Source organism: Halichoeres trimaculatus, unplaced genomic scaffold (assembly GCF_033239565.1).
Source record: "Halichoeres trimaculatus isolate MK-OKI-2021-1 unplaced genomic scaffold, fHalTri1.1 fHalTri1_scaffold_19, whole genome shotgun sequence".
In the NCBI taxonomy this organism is placed as follows: Eukaryota; Metazoa; Chordata; class Actinopteri; order Labriformes; family Labridae; genus Halichoeres; species Halichoeres trimaculatus.
Window position 1 is genome coordinate 9,027,414 of NW_027437197.1, and position 12,699 is coordinate 9,040,112.

At 39.4% G+C, this 12,699-nt stretch overlaps 2 protein-coding genes across 8 annotated transcripts in view; one reads left to right on the plus strand and one right to left on the minus strand.

The window, feature by feature from the left end:
• Positions 1-1,453: 1,453 nt before the first annotated feature.
• Positions 1,454-3,370, minus strand: LOC141808253 (ras-related protein Rab-17-like). The gene is made up of 5 exons (XM_074694765.1): positions 3,101-3,370; positions 2,315-2,466; positions 2,103-2,228; positions 1,877-1,970; positions 1,454-1,584 (listed from the first exon to the last, which is right to left on the minus strand). Exons 1-5 carry the CDS (start codon positions 3,279-3,281, stop codon positions 1,454-1,456), a joined length of 684 nt encoding a protein of 227 aa, XP_074550866.1. The 5' UTR covers positions 3,282-3,370.
• A 1,787-nt stretch (positions 3,371-5,157) lies between these two features.
• lrrfip1a (leucine rich repeat (in FLII) interacting protein 1a) overlaps positions 5,158-12,699 on the plus strand; it is a 39,535-nt gene continuing 31,993 nt past the window's right edge. For 5 of the 7 annotated variants that reach the window (XM_074694764.1, XM_074694757.1, XM_074694762.1 and 2 more), the window contains exon 1: positions 5,158-5,768. In XM_074694764.1, the coding sequence (XP_074550865.1) occupies positions 5,679-5,768 (90 nt within the window). In that variant the 5' untranslated portion in view covers positions 5,158-5,678. The remainder of the gene's footprint in view (positions 5,769-12,699) is intronic. The other 2 variants (XM_074694758.1, XM_074694760.1) reach the window with 2 other exon arrangements.

The following is a 12,699-nucleotide window of genomic DNA, read 5'->3' on the forward strand; positions in this document are numbered from 1 at the left end:
AGCAAAGTTTTAGCCAAATGATGCTGCACATCCTGACTACAGTGCTATAGTATATTTAGTCTATCACTACTGCTAATGAGTGTGCAATAAGGGGTGTCTGTTTCACCTTGCTGGCGCAGATGTTAACCACTTCACACTGTGAACATTTTATCTGAATTGTGATCCTCTAGTTCATTATTATGCAGAATTTGGGTTCATCACATGATGTCAGTTCTTCTGCCGCAGTCGCACAAGCTCCTGTCCAACTTTTCTGCTCTAAGTTTTATTTCATATTATCATTTACTGTTTTTTAGAGCTTATTAAGATAAATGAGGGCCTGTGTTAATTTGTTTTTGAGGCAATAAGGGCATACAAGTCATAAAAAAATGCATTCATGTTTCCAGATGAGTCGCATCCATTGACATATCAATGCTAACAGCCAAACTTTACAAAAAGAGCAGATGTAGGCCATACTCTATGTTCAATCAATCAGTCGCTTAAGGACTTCGTCTACATTTGTCAATTAAAAATTAAAGCTGATACTAACCATTTGCATTTAAAAAAGGTCACTATTACATACAGTACACTTCCTTTCACAAAAGAAGATTAAAGAAGGGGAGTTATGGAACATTGGGCCAATAATACAGGTAGCTCGCCAGTTAGTCATTTTGTATTGGTCTAAGAAGAAATCTCAGTAAATTCCTGAAATGTAACCTTTTTGCAGTATGCCTGCAGGCCTGAACACATCAAAGCTGCTTTTCTAGAACAGAAATCCCCTGATCTACCTATTGTCTTGTGTTTCTTGTTCATTATTTGTCAAGCTAATTTGAATCCCTGCTTGGATCAAAGCTGTGGGCTGTGACTCAGGCATCTGGATCCAGAATGTCCATGCATCACATGAATATAGATTGGAATAATAAAAGTTTGAACAGTTATCTAACATTGACATTGTTTCAACAAACAGACCAGTAGGACAAAGCCTTTTGTTGGGCAGTGGGAATACTTTCAAAGTGCTTTTTTTTATTATTATCATTATTATTTTATTGGGCTTGACAGGGTCTTTATTGTGTAAAGTAAGTTAGATTGGAGAAGTGCTTTCAACTCAACGCTGCTTGAGGGATTTCCTCTCAGTGTGACCACAACCCTATGAAAGCGAGGCAGGAGACAACGAAGAAAGGTCAACGTATCAGTTCAACATGTGGCAGAGACAAACACTGAGGCCTTTTATTCTTCACTCTGTGACAGAAATCAGTTCAAACATAGGGATGGCTTAGGAAGATTCTTATTCAGCCAAGAACCAATCCCACAAGAACACAATTATTGGTCAATCAACCCTTATTTCCAAAAAAAAGAAAGGGAGACATTATATATTTAAGAGGTTTTTATGTACAGAACAGTTCTATTCTAGTGCAGCTTAAAACAAGGAAGGCAACCAGCTGATCAGAGACAGGCAGCAGCAAAACCAGCAGTGACATCATGGTCCTACTTTACAGCAGGATGCTAACAGATTGGATGTGTTTCTTTGATGCAGATCCCCAAGAGGTGTCTCCTGCCACTCTGACAGCCCTCCCTGCTGCGACCCGATGCACTCATACACCCTGTGGGCTAAAATACAGCTGTGTTACCATCAAAGATTTTCAGTATATTGAAGGACAGGAGATTTATCAGCCAGAGAAGGAGAAGTTTTCCCCCAGGTCAAGATCACATCAGCAAATAACAGTGTCGATACATCTGATGCTTTTATTCCAATGACCTTACAAAACGTATTTACTCCTCATGTTTGTGTCTACTGCTCTCTAGTGGAACATACTTTCTTTGGATTGTTGATTTTAATTTTATTTTTTCTCTCAAGTCAGCTGTGCATACTACAACAACTCTGTAAAACATCATTACTTACCAACATCTAGCAGCAGGTTGCTGACCTGATCCCCTGACAGGGCTGATGTCTCTGTGAAGAATAAACCTCTGTCATCAGCCAGACTCTGTCCTTCCTGTAGGACGACATAAAGAGACCGGAAATAGAATTTTATGGATCGATCTTCCTCTGAATATCCACTTGAAGATGTAATTCAGAGCATGACTTTTTGTTGCCATTTTGGTGTGTGAACTAGAAAAGACTCTACCTGCACTGGAACTTGTCGATCCTGTGTCAGGTCTCCCTTGTTGCCTACCAGCCACACAACAGTAGACCCTGGGATGTAGTGTTTTTCCAGTTCTTTGAGCCACACTTGAGCTCTAATGAAAGTTTCCTGCAGCAACATGAGTTTACACAATGAGTAAAGCATCAGCAAAGAGAGAATAGAGCTCTGGATTTCTAACATCTGGCTCCTTTTACCCTTTTGCTGATATCATAGACCAGCAGTGCAGCGTGAGCTCCTCTGTAGTAAAGTGGGGTGACACTGTGGTACTTCTCCTGTCCCGCTGTGTCCCAGATCTCAAAACGAAGAGAGACGTCACTGAGGTGAACTACACGAGTCAGGTAGGCACCTGATGAGAAAGACAACACAATGACGCTGGAAGGGTTTCAAAATTTCACAAATAAGTGTCAAGAGAAAGTTCTGCCCTGATAATTTATGTGGCAGTATTGTAACAACAACCCTTGTAAACTGAAACAAATGCATCTCGATACGAGAAACAGATTCATCACAAGACCTATGTGCAAAATTAAGGTTTTTCACCCTGCACCAGTATCAGTCACCAGTCATCACATTTTATATGTTTGTATAATCTGTCCAAGTTAAGGTTACTTCATAAAGTTATAATCCTGACCCTAATTACCTCCAGTAAACAAGGCCAAGTAATAGCACAACTTCTCAAGTTGAAATTTGGTTTTGAAGTGATACAGTCTTTGTAAATTAGTGAATTTTCAAGTTGAAAGACCTTTTTTTTGCTTCTTAGTATCTTTTTATGCTAATCTCAGGTAAATGTCTCGGGACTTTAGCTCTACTTAAAATTACTTAAAATGCTGAAGAAACTACATTCAAATAAATCAACTTCCAGGCAGAAAACCCTTAAAGCAACAAAATAAACAAGCAATACAACTGATACTTCATCTTTGTAGATCCTCTTTCACTGTTAAAAAAGGGACTGCGAATCAAAGCTCTAAAAGGTCACAACTCACAGCCAACAGTAGGCGTTGTATTCCTGAACTCATCCTTTACAAATCTCTGAGCCAGACTCGACTTTCCCACACCAGAGCCTCCCAAAAGGACCAGCTTTACCCTGAGGGTTTGCACCAGTCTTCCCATACTGTCAATGCGGAGCCGAGCGCCTCCTGGCACCCTGGGGAGATTTTCCCCCATGAATCGTTGAGTCTACTCCAAAATAGTGAAGAAAGTTTAGACGTCCAAGAAAGCCTTTATCCAGTGATAAATATTTCCTTGTGAAGAAGAAACAGCTACTCCAAACTGTTCACAAGGGTTATGTCTTCTTTGTAAGAGTTTGTTTGCTTCGACATGTGTTAACTGAAAATAAAAGTAAAACCAAAGTCCAGTCTCAACTTGTAAAGAACCAACAAACATTTTCACTTCCTACTATAGCGAGCCATAAAACCTTCCAGCCAATTAAAAGTGAGCAAACAGTCTCAGTGTTGTTGCTCATTCAACCTGTTGAAATCAATGTTTATTTTTGATGTGCATTATGACAAATGTTGGTCTGCTTCCACTGTCTGCTGATGTTTCTCTCCAGTTGAGCTAAGTGATTTAAAAAAAAACTGAAGGTTAGATCAAAACTGAAGCTGTGTTTTACACTCTAGTTTATGATTTACTAAGCCGGTCTCTTCCTGTATGTGTTAGTATGTTAGTATAACACTTTCTCAGCACAAGAGGGCAGCATTGCAATCAGGACAGATTTGTTGTCTATGTGGCTGTAGGTGCATCAACCAATCTCAAATTTTCCCCTGCAAAATGTATTTCATTTCTTTGACCTTTAATTATTATTATTATTATTATTATTATTATTATTATTATTATTATTATTATTATTATTATCATTATTATTTTAATCACTTATTCTTTAATTTTAAAACTTGAATTAGCTACCTAAAAGTCAAACAAACACTTCAAGAGATTCAAGAAAAAAAAAAAAAAATTGCAGCAAGTGCAGATGAACCAATTGGCCCTGTAAACAACAATAATTGAAAAAAAAAAAAAAAAAAGTATACTTTTTACCTTTAACATTAAATAGCTCCCTTCAATTTTGTGGCTAAAACTTTGTGTTATACAAAATGTTTATTTTTAGTCAGATGGCAAATTAGTTAAGGCAACATTTGATAGGACTTGTAGATAAATGTAAAGTTCCATTTGTAATAATAAAACTGCACTATTACTACTTCCAGAGTAATTTGTTGAGGATATAAAAGTGCACAGTAAAAACATCTAATGCCCTGCGTTACAGCATGTGCTAATAATGACTTACAACAGTGACTCCAAGAGATATTAATGTATCTAGCGCAGCTATAAATTGCTTATGACTATCGCGGATACTCTTTAATGGGCTCAACATCAACAATAAGAGATTACAATCTTGTCCATTCAAACTGAGGTCACGTCTCTCTCTTTAAGAAACTCACGGCCGTTTTAAGAGCTCGCTGGGTCATCATCAAAAATAGCAGAGGGTGTGAGAGACTGTGATCGCCCAGGAAAGAGCACAGAGCTGTGGTTTCTGACTGAAATTGAACCCCTGAACATGCATGGCGTCCCCAGCCAGAGGTTGGTGATGCATTCAAGTGTTAAGAAAAAGCTCAGGGAAGAGAGTTCCCATACAAATGGGGGTATACTTGAGGAACTTTTTCAAATTCAAAGTGAGATGTTCCGAGTGACTTGATCTGTCCTTTTTCTTTACAGTAAAACTATGAAATTAGAAAAAAGAAAGAAAAAAGAAAAAAAATCTAAATGAGGTTATTAATTCGGAAGCACATTTTATCTAATAGCTAGCTATATAAATAAAACAGACACATGCTCAAAGATGTAAAAGAACTTGAGGAAGAGAATACATTACCACAGTCGAGTATGCTAGGTATCCGAGAACATGTAATATAGGACCCTACATGCAAAGTCGTTTGTTAAAAGTATACCAGGGACCAAGGTTTTGAAAACAACTATCCAGTCGCTCCTTAAAACCTTTGCTTTATTTGAGAACCACTTTTTTATAGCTTGTTAATCCGACAGCACTTGAATGCATCTTGATGGAGTGCAGTCTTTGAAGTTCGTCAGCGTGACAGCTTCAGTCTCTGCTGTTGTGGATCCGTCAGGTGGTGGAGACAAACTGCTGACAGACATTCTACTAACTATCGGTTGTTAAACACTGTCTGTGCTTTGTCGTTTAATTTCGGCGGTAATTTTGTTTTAAAAAGTCTGTGAGCCAGGTCCGGATCCGGTTTAAAGGACAGTTCAAATGCAGAGTAAACATTTCTACTAGAATTGGCCAGTAAACGCACCAGAAGCGCACGTGGGGCAGATGCTGCTCGACTGAAGCAGACTTTTGTCGCGAGCCCGATCGGCGGTACTAAAACACAGGAAGAGGTGTGAAAACGGATGTAAGACAATGACCCACGCTGTGTATACGACCAGACACAGTTTGTTTTTGTCTCTACGACTTTAACCCAACATTTTAACGGCTTGTTCGGCGCTCTTTTTGGATTACTTTGTGCGCTGTTCGCCAATTGTCTTTACAGTGAGTGGATACTTGTGTGAGGAAACATGGGAACTCAGGGCACAGGACGGAAAAGATCTACCAAGAAGGAGAGGTCTACAGCAGAGGACGATGCTCTGAATCTTATAGCAAGAGAGGTGAGCAAAACGTGTGTCTAAAGTCTGTGAAATTGAGTCTGTCAAAAATGAGCTGTTTCAAATAACACCGACGAGTCCAGGGACTGGTCAATGACCCCAAAACCCACTTAGGGATATTTTTGTGCTTTGGAGTCTGTTTTGTGACCCATTTAAACGTCCCAAATCCGAATTTATCCATAATTTTAAGAAAAAGCTCTCCTACTGCTTAAGGAAATGGTATTGGTACCAGTATTCCCAATTAAACAGGAAGCTTCACTCAGACCCCTGACTATATGGGAGCCCTGTTAGAGCCCGAAATGTAACAACTGTCCCAAAATGTAACAAATGTGCTGAGCCCGAAATGTAATTAAAAAAAGCAAAAAACCCGGAATAACTTTTTGCCAAAAAATGTAACAACTTGTTACATTTATGGCTCTAAAAAGCCCTAAACTGACCAACACCCAAACTTTGCATTTACTACATTGTTTTCTTGATTATGAGTTGTTTTTAAGTTTTCAACTCAAGATTTTTCTGTCTGGTAATGTAAAGATAGAAAACTGAGTTGTTGTTTTTTTCATTATAAGGAGTTAATTCCAGGTGACTTATTTTCCATATTATCTTTATGTGAGGTCTTTTCTATTCAAATGGCATACTTTTCCTGGTTATATCAGGATAAAGTGTGTTTTCCCAGTGTTATAGATCTAAGTTATCTAAGGATAATGAAGCTGTTTATCCCAACATGCCTAATTTTTCTGACTAGCTCTTAGTATTAATACTTGATTTTCAATTATAACCCTTTAACATTGTTTCTCATACAAGATCTGAGAGTTGCCACTGTAAAAAATATGACCAAGACAAATATTTATTTTGTGCAGGGGTGCCTACAAGGTCCGTGTAATTTCAACTACCCCCTATCAGAGATCTCCAAAGTCTTTGAAAGAATATAGTTCCTTATTTGCATGCAGTGTACAAGTGATCAAACATATATTAGTTATTTTGCATTTCCTCAAGTGTGTTGACTTATCAGGAGAATTTTTAAAATCACTACTCAGCCACCATTGGTTGTTACAGTGATCCACTGGTGACAATGGTTTTTAAAGCTCTATCCATGCTCAACATGGATTATAGTAAAGAGGCAGCTCCCAGTGTTGTGACCTGAAGCTGATTAAATGGTTTTCTTTACTAAGCAACAACCCTTTCATGTAGTAGCATGCAGGAAATGTTGGACTAACCTTTAATAATGCAAGACTTGAGCTGGGAGCAGTTGTTTCAACAGGTGCTGAGGTCATGTTGTGACAGGTTTGCACTGATTCCATGTTTCTAATCTCTTTGTTATGATGAGTCTAGTGTTGAATAAATGAACGTTTTGTACCACTGATAATTTCTTGGATGTCTGCAGGGCCTGGGTGGGATACCCTGCACACTCTGGTGCCTGCCTCTGGTGCATGAGTCTTTTATATCCAGGCAAAATCTAGAAACTGTGTAGATTGACAGTGGCAGCATCCTCTTTCAGGGTGTTGCATTATGATAAACAAATAATCCCAATACCCAAGCATGATAGACTACAGGCAGTCAAAAATTAGCAACTGTGGAATTGCATGATGTGGAGTTATCAAACAGCCAATCATACAGCAGGTATAAACACAACAGTCTGTAGTCCATATTAAATAATTTCCTGTCATTTTTAAGTCATTAAATGGTCAGCTAAACCGTTTTAACTGCCATTTCATATTCCTTGCAATATCCTTTTTTTGTCTAGAGAAGTAAAAATGAGAGGGAAGAGAAATGAGGAAGGAATGCAGTCAGGAGTCAAGGCTGAGAATCAAACCAGCAACTGCTGCAACAAAGACTTAAGCATCTGTAAATGGGGTGCAAGCTCTACAGCAAGGCTAATTGGTGCCCCAATTTTTAGCAGTTTAATCATATTTAATAAATAAAGAGCTTTCAAATGTGATTTAACCATTTTATTGCATGTAAACAAAGCAGGTAACTGTCAACATTGCAGTATTTTCCAGTTATGTATGGCTGTCAATGTAACTGACCAAAGCCATGAATTGAACTCTGGTATGTTAACCATCAAATATTGAATTACTGCATAAACAAAGATGGTGAGCTTGAAAAAAGTATCAAACTTTCCAAACTATTGCCCCAGATTGAGGTTGGCTTAGACAGGCACCAGTTAGCAGGAAGTTTTATCTGTGCTCACTACACCCGGATGTTTCAGCACATTTGCATGTCGGCCTTAACTGACATATTCACACTCTCCAGCAATCAAACCAAAGCTACCAATTCCAGACCTGCCGACATTCTTCTTGTAACTGCTTCACTCTGTGTACCCTATCTGAGGTTGCACATTCTTGTAGCTGGCAGTCGTTTCTTGTTGTCGTCTATTTGCGGTGGCAGGAATGTTATCAGGCCAAGGTTAAAGAAGAGTTGGACTAAAATTGTACGTGCTGAGTCAGCAGAGCCAGAGACAGTAGTTTCTCTTTTATTTGATGAATGAATCGTCCTGCTCCAGAACTGCAACAGTAAACAGTACTGCGGACAGTTTTCTTTCACCTCACCATGTAGTGAAGTGAGAAAGTCTATGCCTTTAAGTAGCAGGGGGGTCATGTCCCACACTGGCAGTCCCCTGACAGGATGGTATGTCCGCCCTGATGAGTTGGCCCATTCTGCTGAAGAGTTTTAAAAATAGCTGCTCCTGAAAGATCAGCTGCTGCTGCACCCCAGTTTTAGATTTGGTCTGTGGGTGGGGGATGGGGATGGAAGAGGAGGGATGTGGCTCAGCGACTGGCCATCCCACTTGCATGGAGACATGAGAGCAGGGAGTTGCTACTTGGAAATGTCAGTCAGTGTTGCAGAGAGATAGTCAGAGGATGTTGTCGACAGTTTGAGCTGCTGATTTAGATCATCATGTTGTTTACTTCTCTACTTCCTGCAGGATTTTGGAAAAACGTAATGTTGAAAACCTGATTTAGTTTGGACCAATGGAGAGTGGACCACACAGCAGGAAAGAATGTCAGCACAGAATACCAGAGCATTAGGATTCCTGTACCTTAGGGAGTTGGTTCCCTACATATGTCAAACAATTTGAATCCAGATGTAAACATTCACTGGCAGCATGAAGCCAGCAAGCTGTGGCTGACCCTAGCTGTGCCCACATTGTTTTTTATTTTAATAGCAGCAGCATTACACAATGAATCTGCAAGAATTGGTTGGTTATTTATTAGTGATTTCAAAGAGATTTAACGTCAAACTAAATTTGGAATCACTACTGAAGGCATTTTTTTGCTTGAACTCACTCTGACCACTTCCTTTAATCTTTTGCTTTGAAAAAAAGGACCATCTGTTTATGTTTATTGATTTAGTCAGCTGTTTGGTTAATCCTGATGAGAAAGCCAACTGTAGCCTCTCTTAGTTTCGGTGATTAACCAACCACTTTATGAAAAGAGGACAATTGGCCCAAAAGGATTAATCAAATCCTCACATGCTGAGGCTTTGTGTTGGGGATTTTAGCGTGTTTATTTTTGTCTGAAGAGCTACATAATGCTTCATTTGTTCTTTTGAACTTACTGTTTGAGCTTGAAATAATAATACATGTATTGAACAAAATGATGCACAGAACCAACTGATTTGGAGGATTTTTTCTCAAGATTCCTTAAAAAAGTTGTTTTGGATAATTTTGATCATGATAATTTTATCTACTTGAAAGTGAGCAGAGCACAAACCTCGCATATTTTACCCAATGTCATCCTTTTCCTGTGAGTTCTTTCAGCTGCAGCCTTGCTGAACGTGACGTCTGCTGTGAACCACAGCTACGCAGCCAGAAGCAGTAATGAGAGAGCATACAGCCTATACAAACATGTGGGCTATAATAGCAAGCCTGCTAACAGTCTGCTCAACTTCAGTTTAGCTGATTCTAACACTGCTTGCAAGTACCTTAACTTCAAAAACTTAATCTAAAAGAAGAATTTTTACTGTAGAAGAAGAAGAAGAAGAAGAAGAAGAAGGATGCGGCACAATTAGAAAACATTCTCAACATTAAGTATAATTGTGTCTTTCCTCCTTTTTTGTCTTCGCGGGGACCATCACCATTTATGGCTCGATGTATCAACCTTGAAACACAGCGTACCACAGTGTACCAGCGTCCCTCCAGTGTGATGTCAGATATTGATTACCCCAGTACTGATAACAGTCCTGGAATCTGGTCAGATTTAAACTCTCGCTTAAAAGGTTCTAGTAAATAGCCTGAGTCTGAATCACACCCAAAAACCACACAGCTGTACGTGTCATAGCTGATTCTGTTCATGAGCTCATGTTTGGTTTGTGTGTGTTGTTATATTTAACTCAACAGCACCCTATATAAATATTGACGAGCTGTTTAAGATTTAAGCTCCTAAATGTCTCCCATGTATCAGAAAGTCATAATAAGTGTTTATCTTACTGACAAATAGAAGGTGGCCTGCTTTTAATAACTCTCAATTAATCCTATCACGTCTGTGCCCACTATGGGCATAGGTCTCTAAGCAAGACAACAGGGGTACTGCTGTGTAGATCAGTGGTTCTGAAACTTTTTCCAGTGATGTACCCCCTGCGAAATTGTATTTTCTGCCAAGTACCCCCTAACAAGAGGAAAATAAAGCACTGTACTATTAGTGTCTATTGGATGTAGTACTCATTTTATGAACTTAAACTTATTTTGTTGTTTTATTTTTGAATCTTGCGTACCCCCTGGGGTACACGTAGCCCCATTTGAGAACCACTGGTCTTGATGATACGAATCTGCCAAAAGCGGTACCTAGGGATGGGTACCGAATTAGGTACTTTTATAGGTACTGACCGAATATTGTCAAAATTTTGATTTCACACAAAATCAAAAGGTACCATGTTCAGGTACCTAAATGCATCCTTGTGATTATGAGGGAGTGGAAGAGTAGGTGATTTTCCATACTGGACATGAACACAGCATTGAATGTTTATATATTGAAGAATAAATATGTTAAATTAAAAAAAGTATGTATTTTATTATTAAACAAATTAATATTTTTTACCACATGAACACAAAAAGTACCGAAAATTGGTACTGTTAAGTACCAATTTTCGGTACTGGTCTGAGTTTTTGCGTTAAGTACAGTTAGACTGAAAATATTAATGGACGATTTTTTATACTTCTTTTTAATGCGATGTGCACTTTCATACTGCATTGATGTTAAAATTCAGTTAACTTTATGACCTTGAATGCCCTTTAACTAGTTCTCCCCCATGCTGTGGTTCTACTCAGATGAAATTGCACAAGACTGCATTAAAGGGGAAACCCGCCACACAACCCTCTTTTCATATTTCACTCAGTGAGAGAATGAGACTGAAACCACGGTCCCTCGTGCAGTTACAGTCAGGTTAATTTTTAATGCTGTAGACAAGCAGCTCAAATTTACTCCACAACTTAAAACAATGGTCACAGTTAATGTGGAACAGTTGTTATATGAGCAAAAGTGTCATTTATACATTTTTACCACATCCACACACAAACTGTGTTGCCTTTATTTTTTTTAGAGTTTAATGTTTGTTGAACCAAACAATTAACGTGTGTAAATCCTGATGTGTGCTGGACTCAGAGTACTGGCTTCTGCTTGCCTGACTCATGTCTCCTTACAAGGAAGTGCCTCTGAGTGTTGACTTCCTCTTGATGACATCATCACTTGCACAGCAACCATACAGATTGTTATCACAAACTCTTTCCTGTTTATTCACCATGACTGAGTTTCTCCCAAAGATTAGGGAGCAGTGAGGGGCAGGGTCAGTGGAAAAAGAGTGTGGGTGTTAAAACTTATCAAATCTGGTGTGGTGCGGTTTGGTTTGGTTGGTTGGACGCGTCACTGCAATGTTAGTGATGTCAACAATCAGTTCAGCAATGAAAAATTGATTGTATACAACTTTTATTTTTTTCTTTTATGCCATTGCTGTTCCTTTTAGTGAGAAATACACAACAGCTCCTGACATAAACTCCACAGACATGGAGGTTGAGATTATTTTTTCAGGAAATCTCCACAAACAGGACTAGTGGAAAGCTGCTGCTGAGATATTTTCCAGACTGGCAAAGTTGGCACAGCAGTATCTCTGCATACCAGTAACATCAGTATTTTTGGGAGAGTGATTTTAGCTCCTGGACTGATTAAAACACAGTCGCACTCCTGACTGTCACCCAACCATGTAGACAATACTATTTTTGTCAGAACAAGTAAGGACAAAATTGAACACCTTAAAGTGATACTCTGGGATGGAACAAGTTGGGTCCTATCACAAGGTTTAGGGCAGAAATTACCCCTACAGCAGTGTTTTTGTGCAGCAGAGGCCCAGGGCGCACGGACCAAACACCCCCTCCCTCCTCCTCTGCACACAGACGGGGCCATATTTTACTTGACCAAAAACACAAATAAACGGACTCCCACCGACAAAATCTGATATCGGTCTGCATTCATGCTTTATTTAGAGAATTTTCAGCGCGTTACTTTCACACAAAAACACCGCTAAGTAAGGCTCTAGTTCTCATCGTGTCTCTTCGTCCTGGCAGACTACCTGCGTTTGTTTATATCTGGCACGCCGCGCGCGGACTGGTAAACTAAGCGGCGAGCGTCTCGTAGCCAGCTGTGGCTCTGCAGCAGAGGTAGCGCCGTTTTACGGCACGATGAGAACTAGAGCCTTATTTAGCGGTGTTTTTGTGTGAAAGTAACGCGCTGAAAATTCTCTAAAAAAAGCGTGAATGCAGAGCGATATCAGATTTTTTCGTTGGGAGTCCGTTTATTTGTGTTTTTGGTCAAGTAAAACATGGTCCCGTCTGAGTGCAGAGGTAACTGGCAGATGAGCACGGAGGGGGTGTTTGGTGCTTGCGCCCTGGGCTTCTGCTGCACAAAATCACTGTTGTAGGGGTAATTTCTGACCTGAACCTTGTGAT

Bases quoted from the DNA above. Each gene is read 5' to 3' on its own strand.
- LOC141808253 (XM_074694765.1), bottom strand. From the start codon at position 3,281: ATGGGGGAAAATCTCCCCAGGGTGCCAGGAGGCGCTCGGCTCCGCATT. The intron at 2,229-2,314 runs GTAAAAGGAGCC...ATGTTGCTGCAG, and splicing joins TCTATGATATCAGCAAAAGG to GAAACTTTCATTAGAGCTCA. The intron at 1,971-2,102 runs GTAGAGTCTTTT...GTCGTCCTACAG, and splicing joins ATCGACAAGTTCCAGTGCAG to GAAGGACAGAGTCTGGCTGA.